The sequence below is a fragment of the Bubalus kerabau genome, chromosome 21 (genome assembly GCF_029407905.1).
Source record: "Bubalus kerabau isolate K-KA32 ecotype Philippines breed swamp buffalo chromosome 21, PCC_UOA_SB_1v2, whole genome shotgun sequence".
NCBI classification, from domain to species: Eukaryota; Metazoa; Chordata; class Mammalia; order Artiodactyla; family Bovidae; genus Bubalus; species Bubalus kerabau.
Window position 1 is genome coordinate 15,524,184 of NC_073644.1, and position 25,992 is coordinate 15,550,175.

Sequence of the window (25,992 nt, forward strand, 5' to 3'; positions counted from 1 at the left end):
AACCAGAGCTCTTCAACTTGATCTTTTTCTTTAGAATATGTTATATCTTTTTGGCCTTTTGCTTATTCATATGCCTTTTAAAATAAACTTGTCAAGTTCCATAGAAACATGGCTGGAATTTGGATTAGAATTACATCTATAGGACAAGTGGAGGAGAACTGACAATTTTTAACTCAAGGTCTATTCTTGACATGAAATATGTCCATTTATTTTGGTCATCTTTAATGGCTGTCAATAGCACTTTATAATTTTTAGTGTAACAGTCTTACTTAGGTTTTGTTAATCGTTATTCCTGAGAACATTATATTTTTAGTGCAAAAGTAATTACATTTTCTCACTGTTGTTTCTTAAGTGCATAAAAATGCAATTAACTCTTGTCCAATAATGTTCTAAAGTGAAAGTGTCAGTCATAGCCGTGCCTGATTCTCTGTGACCCCATAGACTGTAGCCCACCAGGCTCCTCTGTCCATGGAATTGTCCAGGCAAGAATACTGGAGTGGATTCCCATTCCCTTCTCCAGGGGATCTTCCCCACCCAGGGATCAAACCCAGGTCTCCTGCATTGTAGGCAGGTTCTTTACCATCGGAGCCACCAGGGAAGCCCCCAGGTTCTTTATCAACTCATTAAATCCTCTCATCAACTCTACGAAGGGGAGATCTGTTAACCATAATCACACTTTATTTCAGCATTCAAACCACCGCGTCAATTTGGCAACCGGAATTTGGAGTAAGGCAGAGTGTGTAGAAGCGAGAAGAGAGAAGTAAAGCGATTGCGCCTCTTACGGAGAAGAGAACCTGCCACAGAACAAAATGCTGTTGGTTTCCCGGTGCCTGATGAAGAAGAGGAAAGGGTGGTCTGCACAAAATTTCGGTTCCATTCTGCAGCACCGGGAGTTCCTGACCACGGCAGTGGCCCCGGCTGCCTCTGTGCCCTCCTCATTGACCTCCACGAAGCATTTGTGTGCAACCTTGGACATGGGCACATTCTTCTTAGCTGACATTCCGGAAAAGTCTGCCTTGGCTTCCTCGAAAGCATCAGTCATTCCTAAACTTCGAAGAAAAGCCTCCAAGTCATAACTCGCCTCCAGCTTTAATCTGGGAAGAAAAACTTGAACTTTCTCCTCAGTCAGCTTTTCTGGACTCGTCCAGGTTCTGAACTTCTCATATGTAAGTGCTTTTTCCACCTGAAATAATGAAGAGTTAAGTCTTAAAAGCTAGAGGACAATAGCCCAGTACCCACCCACCTATTGGCTCACTAACCCCTCCCCCTCATGACCTGTGACTTGACACTGAGTTCTGTTCCAGGATAATCTACAGGATATTTCCTCTTATAAACACACCAAAATTTTCCCTCTATTTCTTGCATTTTCCCTTTTTTATGGATACAAGAGAGTAACAGCTAGGAAACACCTGAGACAAAGATAGGGTTTTATTTTGAACTATCTGGAGCAAATTCATGTCAAGTTGGTTTTTTAGTTTAGGAAATTCTCATAACCAATTTATTGTATTTATGTAGATGATACCACTTTAATGGCAGAAAGTGAAGAGGAACTAAAGAGCCTCTTGATGAAGGTGAAAAAAGAGAGTGAAAAAGCTGGCTTAAAACTCAGCATTCAAAAACTAAGATACGGCAAATAGATGGGGAAACAGTATCAGATTTCATTTTTCTGGGCTCCAAAATCAATGTGGACAGTGACTACAATCACGGAGTTAAGACGATTGCTCCTTGGAAGAAGAGCTATGACCAACCTGCTGCTGCTGCTAAGTCACTTCAGTTGTGTCCGACTCTGTGTGACCCCATAGACGGGAGCCCACCAGGCTCCCCTGTTCCTGGGATTCTCCAGGCAAGAACACTGGAGTGGGTTGCCATTTCCTTCTCCAATGCATGAAAGTGAAAAGTAAAAGTGAAGTCGCTCAGTCGTGTCCGACCCTCAGCGACCCCATGGACTGCAGCCTACCAGGGTCCTCCATCCATAGGATTTTCTAGGCAAGAGTACTGAAGTGGGGTGCCATTGCCTTCTCCAATGACCAACCTAGACAGTGTTTTAAAAAGCAGAGACATCACCTTGCTGACAAACTACGTATAGTCAAAGCTATGGCTTTTCCAGTAGTCATGTATGGATGTGAGAGTTGGACCATTAAGAAGGCTGAGTGCCAAAGAACTGACACTTTTGAACTGTGGTGTTGGAGAAGATTCTTAAGAGTTCCTTGGACTGCAGGGAGATCAAACCAGTCAATCCTACAGGAAATTAACCCTGAATATTCATTGGCAGGACTGATGCTGAAGCGGAAGCTCCAATACTTTGGCCACCTGATTGGAAGAGCTGACTCATTGAAAAGACCCTAATGCAGGGAAAAATTAAGGATGAGATGGTTGGATGGCATCACTGACTCAATGGACATGAGTTTTAGCAAACTCAGGGAGATGATGAAGGACAGGGAAGCCTGGCATGCTGCAGTTCATGGGGCTCCAAGAGTTACACATGACTTAGCAACTGAACAACATCAAATGCAATACAGTATCGTGAGTTTGAGAAGCTGTTGACCAAAGAGAGAAAAGCATGACTTAGAACTCGGCTGAATGAAAAAGGGAGAACTCCATGATTCTGGGGGAGGAGGGCAGGATGGGAAATCCCACAGGACTGTTGCTTCTGGCATCCTTGCTTGCCCTCTGCCTGTTCTGGGGGTAGCTTCAAGCCCTCCCAGATCCAGCCTTCATTCTTGTTTATTAACAAGGAAAATATACAGAGGAGCATCTTCCCCTCAACCAGCAGAAGTCCAGGTGAGAGCTCCTCTCCAGTGGCAGATGTTTGGATGGCAGTTCTATTCCTAGACTTTCCTAATTTTCTTTTTTTTGGGGGGGTGAGGAGCTTTTGAAAAAATTGAAATATATGTGATATACAACATTGTATAAATTTGACATGTCATGTTAGTGTCATACATTTATATATTGAAATATAATTGCCATTATGGCAATGATTAATACCTCATATTATATAACTATCATTTATTTTTTATTTGTTTATTATTAACTGGAGGATAATTGCCTCATAATGTAGCACTGGTTTCTGCCATTCATCAACATGAGTCAGCCATACGTGTGTGTGTATATATATATATATATATGTCCCTCCCTATTGAACCTCCCTCCCACCTCCCACCCTGTCCCAACCCTGTAGGTTGTCACAGAGCACGGGGTTTGAGCTCCCTGCATCATAGAGCAAATTCCCAGTGGCTACCTACTTTACCTGTGGAAATGTGCATGTTTCTATGCTACTCTCTCAGTTCATCCCACCCTCTCCTACCCCCGCTGTGTCCACAGGTCTCTTCTCCATGTCTGCATCTCATTTTCTTAAAGTTGCCATGACAGATCTCTTCCTTGCTTTATGCCAGGAGGTTCCTGATTCCATAGAGAAGCCAAGGAAATCAGGCAGGCCCTCCCCTCACAGGTGTGGGCCGGCGTGTGCCGGCGTGCTGGAGCTAGCTTGCATCTTCTGCAAAAGTCAACTGTTAAACCCTTGGGAGCCTAAACCTGGCCATGGTGCAGGTATTCACACCACAGGAATCAGCACACATTGTAAGTGAGGGCTTCCCCCACACCTCAGGGGCCAGATAACCAGCACACTGTTGCTCCTGCACCTCCCACCCTGTAAATTTACTTTCCCCCAACCTGAACCCTCTTTTCCTGTCATGGGAAAATATCCTTTTCTTCCTGTCTAAGAAAAATTCCTCACCTGTACTTTAGACTCTTGCTCCTCAAAATTGGGTTTATGACCAACAGCATCTGTATCACTTGGAATCTTGTCAGAAATGCAAAATCTCAGGCCATAATTCCCCTAACTCAGAATCTGTATTTTAACAGGATCCCATTAGATTAATATGCACATATTAAAGTGTTTGAGGAACACTGCTCAGAACTATCTTTATCTTTTTCCTGTTCTTTTGTTCAATAATTACTGGGCTCGCAACGAGCCCCTCCCTTCAGAATAAATAATAGTGTTCTTATTTTTGGAACTCTCTTTGTTTAGGCTTCATCAGAATTTGTTTATTCCAGAAATTCCACTCCTAGGTGTACACTCAATGGAAACGCACACACATGTTCATCAAAAGTCACGCAGTGGTGTTCATTTAGCACTCTTTAGAACAACCCTCTGGAGAAAGAAATGGCAACCCACTCCAGTATTCTTGCCTGGAGAATTTCGTGGACAGAGGAGCCAGGCAGGCTACAGTCCATTGAAGACTTAGACACAACTGAGAGACTCTCACTCACTTACTCACTTAGTACAACCCTAAACTGGAAATGCCTCAAATGCAATCCAGTGGATGCACTTTTGAAAATGAGCTCAGGCTACTTAGGATTGCCAAGGGGAAGGACTGGGGGAAGGGATAGTTAGGGAGAGTGGGGTGGACATGTATACACTGCTACATTTAAAACGGATAGCCAGCAATGACCTAATGTAGAGCACAGGGAACTCTGCACGATGGTACATGGCAGCTAGATGGGAGGGGAGGTTGGGGGAGAATGGATGCAAGCATATATATGCATATATGGCTGAGTCCCTTCACTGTTCACCTGAAATTATTACAGCATTGTTAATCAGCTATATCCCAATACAGAATAAAAAGTTTAAAAAAAAAAAAAACATGCGCAGACTGGATCCGTAGACACTCAGACTTCATGTCAAGGGCTTACCACAGCAAGATCCGTGTTCTCATCAGGCAGAAGGATGAGCATGCTCAGCTCGGCCCCCACGTAGGGCAGCTCCAGGACCTGGGCAGGCACCTCCTCCACGTGCCCCATTTTAAACTTGGCTTGCTTGAACATCATCTGTACTGTCTTCTTCTCCTGATAAAAACATGAAACTAAAATCAAATCACTGAAAAATAACACAGAGTACTAAGAACTGGTATGTCTAATTCACAGAACCCTTGTTGTTCAGTCACTAAGTCATGTCTGACTCTTTGTGACCCCATGGACTGTAGCCACCAGGCGCCTCTGTCCATGGGATTCTTTAGGCAAGACACTGGAGTGGGTTGCCATTTCCTTCTCCAAGAGATATTCCTGACCCAGAGGTCGATCCTATGTCTCCTGCATTGCAGGCGGATTGTTTACCACTGAGCTACCAGGGAAGCCCGTGGAACATAACATATCAGATCAGATCAGATCAGTCGCTCAGTCGTGTCCGACTCTTTGCGACCCATGAATCGCAGCACGCCAGGTCTCCCTGTCCCTCACCAACTCCCGGAGTTCACTGAGACTCACGTCCATCGAGTCAGTGATGCCATCCAGCCATCTCATCCTCTGTCGTCCCCTTCTCCTCCTGCCCCCAATCCCTCCCAGCATCAGAGTCTTTTCCAATGAGTCAACTCTTCTCATGAGGTGACCGAAGTATTGGAGTTTCAGCCTCACCATCATTCCTTCCAAAGAAATCCCAGGGCTGATCTCCTTCAGAATGGACTGGTTGGATCTCCTTGCAGTCCAAGGGACTCTCAAGAGTCTTCTCCAACACCACAGTTCAAAAGCATCAATTCTTCAGCGCTCAGCCCTCTTCACAGTCCAACTCTCACATCCATACATGACCACAGGAAAAACCATAGCCTTGACTAGATGAACCTTTGTTGGCAAAGTAATGTCTCTGCTTTTGAATATGCTATCTAGGTTGGTCATAACTTTCCTTCCAAGGAGTAAGCGTCTTTTAATTTCATGGCTGCAGTCACCATCTGTAGTGATTTTGGAGCCCAGAAAAATAAAGTCTGACACTGTTTCCACTGTTTCCCCATCTATTTCCCATGAAGTGGTGCGACCAGATGCCATGATCTTCGTTTTCTGAATGTTGAGCTTTAAGCCAACTTTTTCACTCTCCTCTTTCACTTTCATCAAGAGGCTTTTGAGTTCCTCTTCACTTTCTGCCATAAGGGTGGTGTCATCTGCATATCTGAGGTTATTGATATTTCTCCCTGCAATCTTGATTCCAGCTTGTGTTTCTTCCAGTCCAGCGTTTCTTATGATGTACTCTGCATATAAGTTAAATAAACAGGGTGACAATATACAGCCTTGACGAACTCCTTTTTCTATTTGGAACCAGTCTGTTGTTCCATGTCCAGTTCTAACTGTTGCTTCCTGACCTGCATACAAATTTCTCAAGAGGCAGATCAGGTGGTCTGATATTCCCATCTCTTTCAGAATTTTCCACAGTTTATTGTGATCCATACAGTCAAAGGCTTTGGCATAGTCAATAAAGCAGAAATAGATGTTTTTCTGGAACTCTCTTGCTTTTTCCATGATCCAGCAGATGTTGGCAATTTGATCTCTGGTTCCTCTGCCTTTTCTAAAACCAGCTTGAACATCAGGGAGTTTATGGTTCACATATTGCTTAAGCCTGGCTTGGAGAATTTTGAGCATTACTTTACTAGCGTATGAGATGAGTGCAATTGTGTGGTAGTTTGAGCATTCTTTGGCATTGCTTTTCTTTGGGATTGGAATGAAAACTGACCTTTTCCAGTCCTGTGGCCACTGCTGAGTTTTCCAAATTTGCTGGCATATTGAGTGCAGCACTTTCACAGCATCATCTTTCAGGATTTGGAATAGCTCAACTGGAATTCCATCACCTCCACTAGCTTTGTTCATAGTGATGCTTTCTAAGGCCCGCTTGACTTCACATTCCAGGATGTCTGGCTCTAGGTCAGTGATCACACCATCGTGATTATCTGGGTCGTGAAGATCTTTTTTGTACAGTTCTTCTGTGTATTCTTGCCATCTCTTCTTAATACCTTCTGCTTCTGTTAGGTCCATACCATTTCTGTCCTTTATCGAGCTCATCTTTGCATGAAATGTTCCTTTGGTATCTCTGATTTTCTTGAAGAGATCCCTAGTCTTTCCCATTCTGTTGTTTTCCTCTATTTCTTTGCATAGATCGCTGAAGAAGGCTTTCTTATCTCTTCTTGCTATTCTTTGGAACTCTGCATTCAGATGTTTATATCTTTCCTTTTCTCCTTTGCTTTTCGCTTCTCTTCTTTTCACAGCTATTTGTAAGGCCTACCCAGACAGCCATTTTGCTTTTTTGCATTTCTTTTCTATGGGAATGGTCTTGATCCCTGTCTCCTGTACAATGTCACGAACCTCATTCCATAGTTCATCAGGCACTCTATCTTTCAGATCTAGGCCCTTAAATCTATTTCTCATTTCCACTGTATAATCATAAGGGATTTGATTTAGGTCATACCTGAATGGTCTAGTGGTTTTCCCTACTTTCTTCAATTTAAGTCTGAATTTGGCAATAAGGAATGGCAAACATAACATATAGGTACATATAATTATTGTTTCTATGCATTTATGCTGATTGATGCAAAATCTTCATTAGTACATACTAGCGTTGAGTAATAACATTCCATTGTCCCAGCAGATCAAGTACTACCATGTGGGAGAGAAAAAATTGATGAATAGAGACATAAAACTCTTTATATTATCCTCAGAAGAAATTGTGTTTTTTCTCTTTTTAAAAGATAAGTAGAGTAGCACTCGCAGGGACCTTTTAATTAAAAAATTATTTCTCGAAGTTAATAGGAAAATGAACTAATATTCAAATCTTTACCCTGGAAGATTTATTTAGAAAAGGTATATAGGCCAGAGGGAGTTACACTTTTACTCTGAAAAGTTGCTCAATTATATAATTGGCGCTACGGCCTTGCTTTTCTTGGAGGGAAAACCTTGATGAGATGTCCAGAGTCCACCATTTTTAGAGACTGCAACAAATGTATTCTGGGCATGTAAATTTTTGTGCAATATGCTATTATCAAGTGGATGGAGGTCAAATTCCAAGCTGAGAGTTATTGACCTCAGCCATTATCATATTCAAAAGTGAAAGGAGAAAAGTTTTTTAAAGTTAGGTATAGAAGTCTAAAAATCAAACACATAGCATGATGACTATGGTTAATAATAGTGTGGATTAATAATATAATAATATGGAATGCTGGACATTTGCTAAGAGGGTAGATTTCAGGTGCTGTCATCGAGAAAATATATGGTAACTATGTGAGCAAAAGATATCTTAATTAGCTTCACTGCAGTAATCATTTCACTGTGTATCTCAAATCCTCTTCTTATACACCTTAAATATGTAAACTTTTTATTTTTTAAAAAAAGATCCAAAAATAAATAAAAACAAAGCTGTCCTGAACATTTGCTAACACTTTTTTTCTTGTATTCCAAATTGTACAGCCATAAATTCTAAGGCAATAAATAGGCATAGTTGTCATTGACAATTGCGAGAAAAAGTCTAAATACACTCAGTGATCAAATAATACAAATATAACGCCAAGGCTTAGAAGAAATTTTCTTTCAATCCAAATAATATGACCAGAGACAGATCGACTTGACCAAGGATCCAAAAACAAAAAGATCAATATAACAATTATTTTGGTATTTCTCTTTCCCATTCCAGTAAGAGATATACAGGGGACATGAAATTTATTCAGAAATACATTAAGAATCAAGACAGTGTAAAATAAATTATTTTTCCATTCCTTCACAGTCTTTAGAAAGTAGCAATATGTCTGCAAAATGTTTTCCTACCTGGTTAGTCTTAAAGGGCATTCCCCTTGTGTGCTTTCTGTCAAACTGCTCATTCCACTTTCCTTTGAAATAGATGGCATTCACCAGGACCAGCTTAGTCAGAGGACCGACTGTGCCAGCCCCCAGTATCTCTGATATCTTACCTATAAAGAATATAAGAGAAAGTTACTGCTATTGGGGGAGAATAAACTTTTCTTTTATAGAAGTTCTCTCTCTCGATATTGAAAAAAGGCTGGAATTCTGCCGTTCTGGCTGCCTGAGGACTCAGGGAGATGATGTTTCATGCGGGGCACACATATAGTGTAGTATTTGTCTTTAAACAACAATCTTGAAGCAGAGACTAACACTAGGTTTAAGCATTTTTCAGAAATCACCACTTCATAAGCCCAAGAAAAATATCAGATTGGCATTGGGGCTTCCCTGATGGCTCAGATAATGAAGAATCTGCCCGCAATGTGGGAGATCCGGGTTCAATCCCTGGGTCGGGAAGATTGCCCTGGAGAAGGGAATGGCTACTCGCTCCAGTATGCTTGCCTGGAGAATCCCACGGACAGAGGAGCCTGGCAGGCTACAGTCCATGTCAGAATGGCATTACCTGCTTCAAAACCCAGCAAACATACACACAGGCTACTGGAAACAGCGTCAGAGTGGTCACACCGAGGAGGTCACATCCGGGCGGTCTTGGCTCTGTCTCCCTTATAACACTACCTCTCCCAAAATGAAAACCGCTCACCTTCCGTCTTCTCCATCACCCAGTCGTTTATGTGTTTCCTGCATTCTTCAGTGTCTTCAGCAAAGGACAGCTCCTCCAGGTCAGCCTGATAGAACTTCTGGCAGGATTCTTTAAAAGCCTACAAATGCAGAATACCAAGGGTGGCCATATTCTACTTGGCAAAATTTCCTAAAAGTGTGAAAACATTTTTTTCTTAACATGTTTCTGGCATAAATGCTTGTACAGGGCACTCTGTACTTTAAAACTCATTTGTGCAATTAATCAAAATTTACAGACCACTGGCACTGTGCCAGGTGCGGGACGCCAGGGTAAAGACAGGACTTTGGACCTGAGGTGGCTCACAGTCTGCGGAGAGAGAAATATATATACCCAGAGAGTTGCAAGATGTTTTGAGAATATGGACAGCAGCAGCTATGCACAAAACAGCCTGCGAACTTTCCTGTCAAACACTTAAACTCCATGTTGACCTTCTGTTTGATTTTTATCTCCTCCACTATGTGGTCTAATCACGTTTTACTCATTTCTGTATGACCAGAACAGACCAGAGTGTCCAAAACATCCTTATGGAATGATTGGAAGACTTGAACTAGACTATCAAAAAATCTTCCAGGTCTTCCAGGAGTGGAATCATTGTGTGTGTGTGTGTGTGTGTGTGTGTGTAGGGAATTAGGGAAAAAAGTAGCAAGGGATAAGCCATGAAATGTAAGTTGGGGTCAAATCAGGAAGGGCATTACATGCAACACATTAAAATCCACAGGTAACTCACCTCACAAAAACTTGTTTTCTGATATAATGTGCCTGGCAATTGGCTCCCATCCTCCGCCCATCTCCTGTCCTCAAACATGTTAGTTTCTACGGAGGAAAGAAGATGCAGAAAGAAGAAGAACCCAAGCGACCATGAAAAGTGGAGAACAATCCTCTGTGTCCTCAATATTCCCCAATTACAATATTCAAAAATCTGGCTGATATTCAAAAATGAACATCCATAAACCAGGATTTCCTGGAATCACAAGTACTTATCCTGCTGCTGCTAAGTCGCTTCAGTCGTGTCCGACTCTGTGCGACCCCATAGATGGTGGCCCACCAGGCTCCCCCATCCCTGGGATTCTCCAGGCAAGAACACTGGAGTAGGTACTTATCCTAGAAAACCTAACTAGCTGAAGGACTCAGAATCATCTCCAAGGATACTGAACCCCAGAGCAGGCAGTCTGCACTGGGTAGCACCCAACAGCAGCCAGGACAAGGTTATATTTGAGTCTTACATAATAATCCTTGGAACTGCTGACTGCTAAGATGGCCAGACTTACCCTGATCATTTCGTTAATCTTAAAATAACATCTCTCTGTTTACAGTAGAGCACAATTTTTTGGATCTCACTTATTGAATAATGGACTAGAGACCTTTGGAATTATACACTGCAGTAAATAGGAAATACTCAGATTCAAAATCTTATTTTTTAGCTACAGATTTTAATTTTAGAAAGACTATTCTATCATTTACCAACAAAAGTCCGTCTAGTCAAAGCTATAGTTTTTCCAGTAGTCATGTATGGATGTGAGAGTTGGACTATAAAGAAAGCTGAGCACTGAAGAATTGATGCTTTTGAACTGTGGTGTTGGAGAAGACTCTTGAGAGTCCCTTGGACACCAAGGAGATCCAATCCTAAAGGAAATCACTCCTGAATATTTGTTGGAAGGACTGATGCTTGAAGTTGAAACTCCAATACTTTGGCTACCTGATGTGAAGAACTGACTCATTTGAGAAGACCCTGATGCTGGGAAAAATTGAAGGTGGGAGGAGAAGGGGCGACAGAGAGTGAGATGGTTGGATGGCATCACTGACTCAATGGACATGAGTTTGAGTAAACTCCGGGAGTTGGTGATGGACAGGGAAACCTGGCATGCTGCAGTCCATGGGGTCACAAAGAGCCGGACACGACTGAGTGACTGAACGGAATTGAATTCTATCAGTGGCGTGCAAGGACCAGGCTGCACTTGGAGAGATCATTTAGAAAACAAACTAACAGTGTAGAACCTGTGAGAGCCTGGACACAGGCAATGACGATGGTGATTCAGAAGAGGGGACAAATTTAAGAGACTTTGCATGGTCAGCTCCACAGAAAGTGCCCAGTAAAGATGAGACCAGGGTTAGGGGTTGTGGTCATTGAGATGGGGGTGGGGGAAAGGCAGGTGTGGGTGCAGGAAGACGGACAAATTGAAATTGACATCTGGGAGTATGATATATCAGAAACAGTCATTTTTTTTAAAGGACACAGTTCAGAAGCAATCATAAAATTCTCAAATACAGAAGTATAATTCTAAGCACATTTTTAAGGCAGCACAACTATACTTTATTTCTGCTCTTCCATAATTCTGTTTTATTTTCAGTGTCTTTTTTTTATCGATGTGGGAGCACTACTTACTGGCAGGAAATCACATGTCTTTTCCCCAAAGAGTCTGTTGGCAGTTCTGAGCAGGCACTGTGGGCCGGACGTGCTGATTTCCCTGAGGAGTGACTGGAAACCTCGATGGACATCTCCACTTTCATTCAGACAAAGTGCCTGGTGATAGAAGACAAGAACACTAACTTTTTTTTTTTAATTTTATTTTATTTTTAAACTTTACATAATTGTATTAGTTTTGCCAAATATCAAAATGAATCTGCCACAGGTATACATGTGTTCCCCATCCTGAACCCTCCTCCCTCCTCCCTCCCCATTCCATCCCTCTGGGTCGTCCCAGTGCACCAGCCCCAAGCATCCAGTATCGTGCATCGAACCTGGACTGGCAACTCGTTTCATACATGATATTTTACATGTTTCAATTCCATTCTCTCAAATCTTCCCACCCTCTCCCTCTCCCACAGAGTCCATAAGACTGTTCTTTTAACATGCCATTTTCTCCCTCAAAGAGCTCTTCCCAAGCAAATTTCTGCACTGAAAATAACAAAGGATCATATTTTAAAAGGAGTTTGGTTTGACCATCTAGCACAGAGTTTCTCAACCTTGAAATATAGACTTTTGGGGCCACAAACCTGGGGGCTCAGCGGTAAAGAATCCACCTGCTAATGCAGAAGACATAGGAGAGATGGGTTTGATTCCCGGGTTGGGAAGATCCCCTGGAGGAGGAAATGGCAACCCACTCCAGTACTCTTGCCTGGGAAATCCCATGGACAGAAATCCCAAGGTGGGCTACAGTCCATGGGGTCTCAAGAGTTGGACCCGACTTAGCAACTAAACCACCACCACCACTTTGCTGTGAGGCTGTCCTGCACACACTAGAATATTTAGCTGCACTTCTGGCCTCTGTCCACTAGATGTCAGCAGCACCTCTCGGGAACGACAACCAACACAGTCCAGACCTTGTCAAGTGTCCCGGGGATGCCGAATCGCCCCCAGGTGGACAGCCCTGCTCTAGCAGGTTTAGCTCTGCCAGGAAGGCAGTGCATAATCATTCAGGAAGGAGACTGAATAGAACAGGTCATGCAATGACCTCTAGGATACAAGAATGAGCAGGAATAGACATGGGAATGTTTCATTGGGAATTCCACAGAAGTCCTCCACTCTTGACGGGATCAAATCGGAGTGAGAATTAAGTCTGTTCCCTTATCTCCCAACACCACCAGCCCAAAGCCTCCCTCCTCCAGGGAGCTGAAAGAAACAGCCACCCGGGACTCATCTGTGGCTGAGGAAGGATTCTGAGGAGGGTCCCTGCACCCTGATATTTGGGGAACATGATGCGTATATGACAGTTTTCTGGGACCCTTTCACCACGGAGTCTACCTCCCTAAAGCAATAGCCACTACCTCCCTGGTGCATGCGTGTGTGCTCAGTCACTTCAGTCGTGTCTGACTCTTTGCAACCCCATAGACTGTACCCACCAGGCCCCCTTGTCCATGGGATTCCCAAGGCAAGAATATTGGAGCAGGTTGCCATTTCCTTCTCCAGGGGATCTTCCTGAGCCAGGGATTGAACCCCGCCTCCTACATCTCCTGCACTGGCAGGCTGATTCTTTACCCAGTGAGCCACCTGGAAAGCCCACTTGATTGGTAGCCAAGGTCATATATAAACCATGTCAGGTCAATCAGATTATATATTGATTGATTGATTATATATACACACACACATATATATATATATATATATATATATATGGCTGAGCTCTTTCTATATATATATATAGTTCATATCCTAAAAATTCCAGAAGATATAAGTCCCCATTTGTGTTGCACTTTTTCCACTTATGCGTAACATTATACTAGAAACAACACATTAAACAAAAAATTCATTTACACAGTAGCATTTCCATTTGAGATATGACATTAGCAAAAGTTTAAAATAGAACAAAGTTGGAATTCTTGGCTTTTTTGTGGAACAGAATTGTAGTTTCCCTGGCTCATCAAGGGAAACATAGCAAACACCCTCTTCCAACAACACAAGGGAAGACTCTACACATGGACATCATGAGACAGTCAACCCCGAAATCAGATTGATTATATTCTTTGCAGCCAAAGATGGAGAAGCTCTATACAGTCAGCAAAAACAAGACCGGGAGCTGACTGTGGCTCAGATTATGAACTCCTTATTGCCAAATTCAGATTTAAATTGAAGAAAATAGTGAAAACCACTAGACCATTCAGGTATGACCTAAATCAGATCCCTTATGATTATACAGTGGAAGTGAGAAATAGATTCAAGGGATTATATCTGACAGACCAAGTGCCTGATGAACTATGGACAGAGGTTAGGGACATTGTATAGGAGATAAGAATGAAGACTATCCCCATGAAAAAGGAATGGATAAAAGCAAAATGGCTGTCTTAGGAGGCCTGACAAATAGCTGTGAAAAGAAGACAAGCAAAAAGCAAAGGAGAAAAGGACAGATAAACCCATTTGAATGCAGAGCTCCAAAGAATAGCAAGGAGAGATAAGAAAGCCTTCCTCAGTGATCAATGCAAAGAAAGAGAGGAAAACAATAGAATGGGAAAGAACAGAGATCTCTTCAAGAAAAGTAGAGATACTAAGGGAACATTTCATACAAAGATGGGCTCAATAAAGGACAGAAATGGTATGGACCTAACAGAAGCAGAAGATATTAAGAAGAGGTGGCAAGAATACACAGAGGAACTGTACAAAAAAGAGCTTCATGACCCAGATAATCACAATGGTATGATCACTCACCTAGAGCCAGACATCCTGGAATGTGAAGTCAAGTGGACCTTAGAAAGCATCACTACGAACAAAGCTAGTGGAGGTGATGGAATTCCAGTTGAGCTATTTCAAATCTTGACAGATGATGTTGTGAAAGTGCTGCACTCAATAGGCCAGCAAATTTGAAAAACTCAGCAGTGGCCACAGGACTGGATAATGTCAGTTTTCATTCCAAACCCAAAGAAAGGCAATGCCAAAGAAGGCTCAAACTACCGCACAATTGTACTCTTCTCACACAGTAGTAAAGTAATGTTCAAAATTCTCCAAGCCAGGCTTCAACATGAACCCTGAACTTCCAAATGTTCAAGCTGGATTTAGAAAAGGCAGAGGAACCAGAGATCAAATTGCTAACATCCGCTGGATCATCTAAAAAGCAAGAGTGTTCCAGAAAAACATCTATTTCTGCTTTATTGACTATGCCAAAGCCTTTGACTGTGTGGACCACAGCAAACTATGGAAAATTCTTAAAGAGATGGGAATACGAGACCACCTGACCTGCCTCTTGAGAAATCTGTATGCAGGTCAGGAGGCAACTGTTAGAACTGGACATGGAACAACAGACTGGTTCCAAATAGGAAAAGGAGTACGTCAAGGCTATATACTGTCACCCTGCTTATTTACCTTATATGCAGAGTACATCATGAGAAATGCTGGGCTGGAAGAAGCACAAGCTGGAATCAAGACTGCCAGGAGAAATATCAATACCCTCACATATGCAGTTGACACCACCCTTATGGCAGAAAGTGAAGAAGAACTAAAGAGTCTCTTGATGAAAGTGAAAGAGTGAAAAAGTTGGCTTAAAGCTCAACATTCAGAAAACAAAGATCATGGCATCTGGTCCCATCACTTAATGGCAAATAGATGGGGAAACAGTGGCTGACTTTCTTTTTGGGGGTTCCAAAAGCACTGCAGATGGTGACTGAAGCCATGAAAAGACACTTACTCCTTGGAAGGAAAGTTATAACCAACCTAGATGGCATATTAAAAAGCAGACATTACTTTGCCAACAAAGGTCTGTCTATTCAAGGCAATGATTTTTCCAGTAGTCATGTATGTATGTGAGATTTGGACTATAAAGAAAACTGAGCACCGAAGAATTGCTGCTTTTGTACTGTGGTGCTGGAGAAGACTCTTGAGAGTCCCATGGACTGCAGGGAGATCCAACCAGTCTATCCTAAAGGAAATCAGTCCTGAATGTTCATTGGATGCTGAAGCAGAAACTCCAATACTCTGGCCCCCTAATGGGAAGGACTGACTCATTTGAAAAGACCCTGATGCTGGGAAAGATTGAAGGCAGGAGGAGAAGGGGACCACAGAGGAATAGATGGTTGGATGGTACCACCAACTCAATGGACATGAGTTTGAGTAAACTCCGGGAGCTGGTGATGGCCATGGAGGCCTGGCATGCTGCAGAGAGTCAGACATGACCCAGCAACTGAACTGAACTTGCTCATCAAAGATGCAGGAAACAACACTCAGTGTCTCCTGTGAAAACTAGGAGATTTCTCTCACACAATTCTTTCCACTTTCAGGTCTGCATTCTTTCCATCACTCCAGTGCCCCTCCCAGACTCATTGGCATCCATCAGCGGGTGTGAGGCAGGAACAGAGCAGCCCTGTGAAAGCAGAGGAACCCACATACCTGGGACATCTGGGCCGCCGTGTTCCCCTTGGCCCCCATTAACACCATGGTCAGGACAGAGGAGAGGCTCAGCGGAGAGAAGAACACGTTTCTCAAGTGGTCCTCTTCACCCAACATTTTTAATAAGTTGATGGCAAAAGTGCCATTTGCTTCGCAGAGAGCATCCATCAGTAGAGGTCTGTAGCAAAAGCCAAACACAGGCACGTCAGCCACGCCCTCCACTAGTCACCTGCATTCGTGCCCCATCTGTGGACACTGGGTGTGGTCAGCAAAGCAGCTGCACCCTCAAACATGCGCGTCGAATCCTGGAAACCTGTGGGTGAGACTGAATTAAGGATCTTGTGATGGAGAGCATCACCTGGATCAGCGGGTGAGCTCGGTGTAATCACAGGCTTCTTATAAGAGGACCGCAAGGGACTTCCCTGGTGGTCCAGACATTAAGCTCTGTGCTCCCAATGCAGGGGTTCCAGGTTCAATCTCAGAGAACAAGATCCCATGTACCAAAACTAAGACTCAGCACAGCCAAATAAATAAACATTAAAAAAAAAAAAAAGGCAGGAGGGTCAGAGGCAGAGAAGGAGATATGAGGATGGAAGCAAATATCAGGATGATGTGGGGTCAGAAACCAAAGAACACAGGCAGCCTCTCAGAGCTGCAAAATGCAAGGAACTGGACTTGGCCCTAGAGCCCCGAGAGAAAAAAAAAGTAGCTCTGCCAAACTCTTCTGGACCACTGACCTCTAGAAGTGTAAGATAAACCCCCTATTACTGATCATTCTCCCTCAGTTTGGTGTCTCTAGCATAATCTTTAAGCAACATTCTATGAGTTAATAACAATTTTCTGTAAATAAAAATGTCATTTACATACATACATCTTCTTACATAGTTGCCTATATAGTTCAGTTCAGTCACTCAGTCGTGTCCGACTCTTTGTGACCCCATGGACTGCAGCACGCCAGGCTTTCCTGTCCATCACCAACTCCTGGAGTTTACTCAAACTCATGTCCATTGAGTTGGTGATGCCATCCAATCGTCTCATCCTCTGTTGTCCCCTCCTCCTCCTGCTTTCAATCTTTCTCAGCATCAGGGTCTTTTCAAATAAGTCAGTTCTTCGCAACAGGTGTCCAAAGTATTAGAGTTTCAGTTCAGCATCAGTCCTTCCAATGAACATTCAGGACTGATTTCCTTTAGGATGGACTGGGTGGATCTCCTTGCAGTCCAAGGGACTCTCAAGGGTCTTCTCCAACACCACAGTTCAAAAGCATCAATTCTTTGGCACTCAGCTTTCTTTATAGTCCAACTCTCACATCCATACATGATTACTGGAAAAACCATAGCTTTGACTAGACAGACCTTTGTTGGCAAAGTAATGTCTCCGCTTTTTAATATGCTGTCTATGTTGGTCATAGCTTTTCTTAAAAGGAGCAAGCGTCTTTTCATTTCACGGCTGCAGTCACCACCTGCAGTGATGGGCTCTACAGAGCCCCCAAAAATAAAGTCTGCCACTGTTTCCATTGTTTCCCCATCTATTTGCCATGAAATGATGGGACAAGATGTCATGATCTTAGTTTTCTGAATGTTGAGTTTTAAGCCTATTTTTTCACTCTCCTCTTTCACTTTCATCAAGAGGCTCTTTAGCTCTTCTTTGCTTTCTGCCATAAGGGTGGTGTCATCTTCATCTTCTGAAGTCATTGATATTTCTCCTTGATTCCAGCTTGTGCTTCATCCAGCCCAGCATTTCTCATGATATACTCTGCATATAAGTTAAATAAGCAGGGTGACAATAAACAGCATTGACGTACTCCTATTTGGAACCAATCTGTTCCATGTCCAGTTCTAACTGTTGCTTCCTGACCTGCATACAGATTTCCCAGGAAGCAAGTCAGGTGGTCTGGTATTCCCATCTCTAAGAATTTTTCAGAGTTTGTTGTGGTCCACACAGTCAAAGGCTTTGGCATAGTTGTATATATAATATCCCTACAATTGTAGCATTCTGTTCCTTTCATTCATCATTATAGCACATTTTCCCTCATTAAAACTATTTGTAAACATGTTTTCCCTTTCCCCACCAACTCCCAAACCCTGTTGTTGTTGTTGTTTCTCTGTTGTCACACTTTTTTTTTTCTTACCATGCTTTTGTTTCTTTTAAGCCAAAGACAGAGTGTTGTCACACTCTGACACAGGCACAGAGGATTGAGTTAATCATCTTGCTCAGTTCATGGGCTTTAAAAAGGCCTCCTCCCCGCCATCCTAATCTCAATCCCATATTATCTCACATGAAAACAGCCAGAAACAGACTTCCCTGGTGGTCCAGTGGTTAAGATTCCATCTTCCAGTGCAAGGGGTATGGGTTTGGTCCCTGGTCTCAGACCTAAGTTTCCACATGCTGTGGGGTTCAATCAAAATTTTTTTAAAAAGAAAAAGAAAACAGCTAGATGGATTTCAATGGTATTGGAGGGTTTGTTTGGGACAGCCTTCCCTAAAATGCAGGTTCCTGGAAAAACACAAAATGCACTTTAAATCAGAAGGACTCAAAAAAAAAAAAAAAAAAATACAGTTTTCCACTGGTGGTGTTGAAATTGGACTAAGATCTGTGAGAGGGGGCCCCCTGGGAATGTAGATAGAATATGAAGCCCAGATCTCAAGTCATGGGGTGGGCAGTTTGAATCAGGAACTCATTACCGATGCAGCCTTGACCTTCCCCCAGCTTAACTAAATTACAGACAAGATTCTTCCCAACTCTGATCCCTGGCCTCCCTTTCCTTAAAGAACTTACTGTAGGCAATTGGTCATCATAAGTTTTTTCTCTGCTTCTTGGCAGCTAAACATTTTGAAAAGCCTCTTTCTTATTTTACAACCCTAGACACTCTTTCTCAAGCCCCTAGAAGCCAGCTCTTTAAAATAAAATCATCAAGGAAGATGGTCTCCATGGGACAGGGCGAGAAAAACGTCAGCAGCCACCTTGCTGCCAGTTGCGAGAAGTTTTTGCAGCTGATTAGTATAATTTTAGAAAAAAATTATAAACCTTGCATTTATCTCTATTAAACCTTCTCAAAACCTTGGCTCCTAGTCAGTAAATTACTAAAACTCATCAACTCATCTCAGTTTCCCTGAGTCTCTTTACTCTTACAGTTGAGAGCATTTTGGAAAATAAAAGGACAAATCATCACCCATAATCCCATGATCCTATAAGCTCATCTTTTCTATTATATGATCCTTTTAAAAAATGTATATGTATCTTTTTAACTCAAAAATTGTAAAGTGACACAAGAACAATATGTTCCAGTTTGAAAAACTAGCAAACGAGCAAAACCAAAAGTACTGGAAGCTCTACCTAGAGATATGGGTCATCACGCCTTTGTTCATTTTTATAAGCAGATGGGTCACCCTCTGGTCCTTCATCTTTCAGTCTCCCAGTGGACTGACCGGGCTTCCTGAAACCGTCTCGAAAGTGAATCTCATTAAGCTTTGGAGGGGCTCAGACAGAAGGGGCAAGTGAAGGGGGTGGGGGAAGGGCAGCATTTCAACCAGAGCCTCCTCGCTGTTGAATGGTTCCTTTGAAGCTGCTAAGAAATTGTTTCAAGAGAAGATGTCTTTGGCTTAAAAGAAACAAAAGCATGGTAGGAAAAAAAAAAAAGTGTGACATTCACCCTAAGTATAAAACAGTCCCATCCAGAACAGATTACTTAAAGTTTGGCGGGAAAAATGTATTAAAACGTCATCCAAGAAAATACAACAGTGCTCTATAGTTAATACTTAATAGAGGGACAAAATGTTGTTTTTTTCGGCCCTCACTTCAGTAAGTCTCTCCAGGGACTTCAGCTCCTAGGTTCCAACACGAGGGCTGCAGGAGTTGGAAGGCTGATATACTTGCAGTGGGCAAGTCCCACACAGAGCAGGACCCAGCCTGCCTCCTCGCCACTTCTGGTCAGAAAATAAAAACCTAGGAGCCAGGAAACCATTATTCACTCAGTCGTGTCAGACTCTTTGTGACCCCATGGACTGTACCCACCAGGCTCCTCTGTCCATGGGATTCTCGAGACAAGAATACTGGAGAGGGTAGCCATTCCCTTCTCCAGTGGATCTCCCGACCCAGGAATAGAACCGGAGTCTCCCGCATTACAGGCAGACTCTTTACTGGCTGACCCACCAGGGAAGCCAAGAGGGATATTGAAACCTGATAGCAATGCACCTATCAGAAAGTGGCAGCAAAGAGATTCAAAGAAGGAGAGAATTCGGTACCTGGAGATGAAAGACAGGAATAAATTTGGATTGGATTTTACAGGAGCATAGAAGCTTTGGAAAAATGCACAACATGACTTTAAGTTGTGAGTTAAGTTTTACCCAGGATCTTACTGAGGTAAACTATAGTAAGGGAGATAGGCTCTCTGACATAGCTCCGAGCGGGCAGGCAGAAAAGCACGATTTGAGCTACAGAATGCCTGCAGTCAGCCGTTCAGCTCGGTAAAAGGTCACTGCTAGTCACGAGGACCAGAGAGCACAGCTAGTGCTTTTAGCGCTTTGTGATGTAGGGGAAGATGCAAGAATCTCGGCTTATTAATTTTTTTCCAGTGAAATCTCTAAGGAGCCTGTTTTCCCAAAGTACAGAGTGGCTTATCCTGTTTTTCATTCTGATTTCTGTTCAGGGTACACTGTCAGCCAGCGACTGCAGCAGCTCAACACCTGATCCTCGTAGAACTGGAAGGTGAGCAGCATTCTTTGTGTCACAGGAGCCAGGGTGAGGCTGGCATAAGCTTATGCTGGTGAGTGAGTCTGCGCACGTGTCTGTGTGTGTCTGTGAGTGTGCAGTTGTCCAATCTGCACAGGCAAAGGAATGAACTGGAATATCACATGAATTTCCTCTTTACATTTTAACTGCTCTTAATTGTAAATGTCTAATTTCAGGTTTCTTCCACATTTCCCCTTTCTTCATCTCATCTCCTCACCTCCATTCCTTTTCAACATCTGGGTGCTAGCCTGTGGCTGAGTATTTTCCATCATCATGTCCCCCAAGCACTGAAACACCCTTGCACACACTCACACGCAAGTGCACCTCTCAGATGCGTCCCAGCTCACACCAGTGAAAAGATTTTACTTTCAGCCAATAAAATGGATTGGCATTAAACTTGTTTTCCTTTTACGGTGAACAATGTCAGGACAATTAAAATACTGTCCTCAGGTCTCAGAAGAAACTAGCAGATTCAGCCACAAAAGCAAGCCTTCTGCTTCCAAGGAGATCTCTCTCAGTATCCATGAGGGGTTGATTCCATAAGCCCCCTGGATACCAAAATCCAAAGACACTTAAGTCCCTTCTATGAAATGGTGTAGTATTTGCATATAAACTACACATATTCTCTTGTCTACTTTAAATCATCTCTAGATTATTTATAATCCCTCACACAATGTAAAATGCTATGTAAATAGTTGCCAGAGGGTGCAATTTCAAGTTTTGCTTTTGAGAACTTTCTGGAATTTTTTTTTTCAAACATTTGCAGTCTCTTGTGGGTTCTGTAGAAGCAGAACCTCTGATAGAGTAGAGGACTGACTGTATTCAGCATCATTTCCTCCTGGGACAGAATGCCTGTCACGTCCCTGCTCTACCCCTCACCTCCAACCAATGAAGTGAAGTGAAGTGAAAGTTGCTCAGTCGTGTCCAACTCCTTGGGACCCCATGGACTATATAGTCCCTGGAATTCTCCAGGCCAGAATGCTGGAGCGCGTAGCCTTTCCCTTCTCCAGGGGATCTTCCTCACCCAGGGATCGAACCTGGGTCTCTGGCATTACAGACAGATTCTTTACCAAATGAGCCACCAGGGAAGCCCAAAATTCTGGAGTCAGAGGCGCTACCATTGCGCCACAAGGTCACAAAAAACAGAGACGCCCAAACAGGGTCATGAACCCTGGCCCCTCAGATTAAAAGTCTGATGCTGTACCGACTGAGCTATCCAGGCATACATACATCCAACCCATACATACATCCAAAAGTGAATTTGTTCAAAGAGCGTTTATGTCGAACTTTCCTTATAAGATTTTGGAAGATTAAAAAAAAAAAACAACAAAGGCCATAATTCCTGACTGTGAAGAGGAAAAGTTAAAATTTTATGTAACCTCCTGCTCCTTCTACCTCTGTAACTCAGCTTGCTCCTTGCAAAGTCTGGATCACGCAGGTCACATAGTCTCAGAAAGTGGGGACTTATAATACTAAGAACTGGAGCTTATCTCACTCATCCTCGTCCTGCTCTTTTCAGCTGTCCCGCCTCTGCAAACTTGCTTAATCATGCCTGTCCATGTAAAGGTCAGGCATTCCCTTCCCTATCTTGACTGCTGTTCCCGCTCACACGTAACCCCTTAGTTAAAACCAACCTATTAACAGCTAGTGTTGCCCACTATGCTGCTGCTGTTAAGTCACGTCAGTCATGTCCGACTCTGTGTGACCCCATAGAAGGCAGCCCACCAGGCTCCCCCGTCCCTGGGATTCTCCGGGCAAGAACACTGGAGTGGGTTGCCATTTCCTTCTCCAATGCATGAAAGTGAAAAGTGAAAGGGAGGTCACTCAGTCATGTTCGACTCTTAGCGACCCCATGGACTGCAGCCTACCAGGCTCCTCCGTCCATGGGAGTTTCCAGGCAAGAGTACTGGAGTGGGGTGCCATTGCCTTCTCCGGTTGCCCACTATAGTCTGTCTATAAAAACTCTGTAATCCCTTTGGGCTCAGGGCTTGGAGTGTTAACTCCTCTGGGTCCACCTGCATAATAAATCTGAGTTCTCCAACTCTCCGAGTGTGGTGCTTGGTTTCTCAAGTACTGGTTTCTGCAACAACTGGGAGCTCCCACCCTTGGGGAGATACACACGCATAAATGCATGGTTTCAAGCTGGCCTGTACTCTGTATCAGGATAAACAACAAAGTGCTAAGGAAGCCAACAGTAAAGCAGAAAGAAATCTCTTCAAAAGCCCAGGAGAAGGGGAGCAGTAAGTTGGTTCTCAAAGACTGGCAGGAGCTCTGGAAGGGAGTGAGTGTCAGGGCCAGCAGGTGCACAGAATGGACAGGAAGCACATGGTCCACGTGGGGCCCAGGGAGCAGGTGAGTGCAGCTTCCTACCAGAGGCACAGTGCCTGGGACAGGAAGGGGGCACCCCATACACCAGGTTGAGAGTTTGGGACTTGAGCTATGATCTAGGAAGCCAGGCAGTTTTCAAACAAAGACTTTATATGAGTTTTAGAAAAAGATTGTGGCTCATGGTTTGGTGTAAAAAAAAAAACTGGGGACCCCTGTTACTGACTAGAGACTCCCCAACACAGAGAAAAGGTCTGCACTAGAGAGTGGAGGATGGAACTGCCAGGCTCAGGGGTTGATCACGTGAGGATAAGGAGGAGGACAGAGTCCCAGGAAGAGGCTCTTAGCTAATCCATCCAAAGGGTGGGACACCAACCACAGGAAGTTATATGAGTCAGCTTGGAATGGGGAAGGTGCTACATTCTGTTTGAGATGAGTGGAACATACCATTTCAAGGGCTCCGGTAACAAAGACTGCCCAGGGTTGTTTGTGAACACAGGGAGGGGACTTAAGAGGATAGGAGGCTCTAGAGCAAGAGATTGACAGCCCTTAGTCTGCATCCACATTCCAGGAACCTCTAGGTAAATGGATGGAATTAGAACGTACAGGTGGAGGCCTAAGAGGAAAAAAAAAAATCTACTTTGTTCTGGGGAATTTCCCATTTTCACAGGTAGTGAGAGGAAAAGCCAAGAGACTAGGACCCAGCAATCCTGATGTCCTGGGAGAACTGGACATGAGTAAGGGACCAGGGAAGTGGGGAGGATGGAGGAGGAGAGGAAGGCAGCACCCCAGGCTGGACCAGGGAGCGGTGGGGGGTGGCAGTTCAGACCTTAAATCCCTCAGCAGAGTTGGTGGGAGCAGGAACCAGGGAGCTGGAGGTATCCGGGGAGTGTGCAGTCTACACTGTGACTGCTGAGGATGGGGAGACGGGGAGGAAGCTGTTTGTTTCACGTGAGAGAGAGGGCTTCCCTGGTAGCTCAGCTGGTAAAGAATCCGCCTGCAATATGGGAGGCCTGGGTCGGGAAGATCCCCTGGAGGGAGGGCATGGCAACCCCTCCAGCATTCCTGCCTGGAGAATCTCATGGACAGAGGAGCCTGGCGGGGTAGAAGACCCCATGGGGTCGCAAGGAATCCGACGTGACTGAGCGACTAAGCGCAGCAGAACACAGAGAGAGGAGCCCATGAATAAGAACAGATGAACAGATGTTAAAGAAAAAAAAGAAAGAAATACAGAAAGAAAAGGAAGTAAAGAAGGGAGGGACAGAGGGGAGGAGGAACACATAGAAGAATGTGGAGGAGGGGAGGGAGGGGGGCTGGTTACACCCAATAAGCTGGAGGCCCGGCACCTTCCTGAGCTCACCGGAGGCTTCACTCACCTGGAGTTTTCCAGGCGAGGCTGCGGTGGGCGCCACAGACCTCCAGCTGCGCCCCGCCACCACCCCCCCCCACCACCCGGTCCCCCGCCGACTCCCCCTCTCCCCGTCCGCCCCCAACCTTGTTAGAAGTATCACAGACTTTAGAATTGATAATAATCATGGTCTGTTAACCGTTTTTGCCCCTGGGAAACAAAACTATTAATGGAAATTCAGTATAGTAATTAAAGAGCCTATAGGCTTCCCTCCCCCTTCTCACCCTTCACCCCCCGCCCACACCAGGGCTCCTGCCAGTCCTCCTCCCGGAACCGCAGCCCGGGCGGGGCTCCCGGCCGCGCCCTCCCTACCCGCAAATCGCAGCGCAGTGGAGTCAGCAGGCCCATGTCGCCCCAACTCCGGGGACCACCCTGTGACCCAGGGTGGGTCTGCACTCCAGAGCTCGGGCATCCTAGTCCCGTCCTTGGAGATTCACCCTTGAGATCCCAACCCAGCGGGCCGGGATCCCGCGGGTGCGGCGGGGCCCGGGGCGACCCCGGCCCCGCGGCTCTCCTGCCCGGATACCCCTGCGGGCCTTCCCCTGGTCCTCTCCACCTCCCTGCTCAGACCCGCGTTGCCTCCGGCTTCCCGCCGTCCCTACAACTACAACGTCCCCAGGCTAGAGGCAGCCGCCTGGGTACCCGGAGGGCTCGGGAGCCCCCGGAGACCGGGTACCTGGGAGATTCCTGCTGCGGCGGCGGCGGCTCTTCCAGCTCGGTGGATGTTTCACGTCAGCTTTGAGTTGGGGCCAGGCTTCCGGCGGTGACTCAGAACTACGGGAGATGGCCCGGCCTGTGTAGCAGCTGGACCGTGGGCGGAGGCTGAGCCTCGCGCGTATCTCCCTTCCCCGGGCCCGAGAGAGCAGACGGATTGGTGGTGGAGGCTAGCGCCTGATCCTCCGAGGGTGTTTGCAGAAGGCCTCGCCCGTTAGGGAATGGGTTTGCTTTCCTGGGTTAATTTGCCATAGTCTTAGGACTTCCCTGGTGGTTCAGATGGTAAAGCGTCTGCCTACAATGCCAGAGACTCGGCTTCAATCCCTGGGTTGGGAAGATCTGGAGAAGGAAATGGCAACCCACACCAGTATTCTTGGCTGGAAAATCCCATGGCCGGTGGAGTCTGTAGGCTACAGTCCATGGGGTCGCAAAGAGTCGGGGACAGGACTGAGCACTTCACTTTCACTTTTCCTTAGCTTATTTAGAGGGCTCCCCAGGTGGAACTAAGTGGTATAAAGAACTTCCCTGCCAATGCAGGAGACATGAGTTGTGGGGCTCGATCCCTTGGTTGGGAAGATCACCTGGAGAAAGAAATGGCAACTCACTCCAGTATTCTTGCCTGGGAAATCCCATGGAGGAGCCTGGTGGACTGCAGTCCATGGG

General features: G+C 44.7%; 1 protein-coding gene and 1 non-coding gene across 4 annotated transcripts; both read right to left on the bottom strand.

Moving 5' to 3' along the window:
• Nucleotides 1-656: 656 nt before the first annotated feature.
• LOC129635992 (serpin B8) lies at nucleotides 657-25,494 on the bottom strand. 3 transcript variants are annotated; one of them, XM_055559258.1, is made up of 7 exons: nucleotides 25,292-25,494; nucleotides 16,155-16,332; nucleotides 11,727-11,864; nucleotides 9,305-9,422; nucleotides 8,572-8,714; nucleotides 4,693-4,845; nucleotides 657-1,183 (listed from the first exon to the last, which is right to left on the bottom strand). In XM_055559258.1, the coding sequence occupies exons 2-7, from the start codon at nucleotides 16,320-16,322 to the stop codon at nucleotides 779-781; spliced, it is 1,125 nt and encodes a 374-aa protein (XP_055415233.1). In that variant the 5' UTR covers nucleotides 16,323-16,332; nucleotides 25,292-25,494; the 3' UTR covers nucleotides 657-778. The 3 variants fall into 3 exon arrangements, with proteins under 3 accessions (XP_055415233.1, XP_055415234.1, XP_055415232.1); XM_055559259.1 differs by lacking the exon at nucleotides 25,292-25,494 and adding an exon at nucleotides 24,928-25,214; XM_055559257.1 differs by lacking the exon at nucleotides 25,292-25,494 and adding an exon at nucleotides 19,488-21,160.
• On the bottom strand, nucleotides 22,032-22,104 carry TRNAK-UUU (transfer RNA lysine (anticodon UUU)). Its single transcript has one exon. It is a non-coding gene; the product is annotated as a tRNA-Lys (tRNA).
• Nucleotides 25,495-25,992: the final 498 nt, after the last annotated feature.

Bases quoted from the DNA above. Each gene is read 5' to 3' on its own strand.
- LOC129635992 (XM_055559257.1), bottom strand. From the start codon at position 19,555: ATGAAGGACCAGAGGGTGACCCATCTGCTTATAAAAATGAACAAAGGC. The intron at 16,333-19,487 runs GTAGAGCTTCCA...CTTTTGCTACAG, and splicing joins GTGATGACCCATATCTCTAG to ACCTCTACTGATGGATGCTC. The intron at 4,846-8,571 runs GTAGGAAAACAT...TGTTTTTATCAG, and splicing joins TGCCCTTTAAGACTAACCAG to GAGAAGAAGACAGTACAGAT.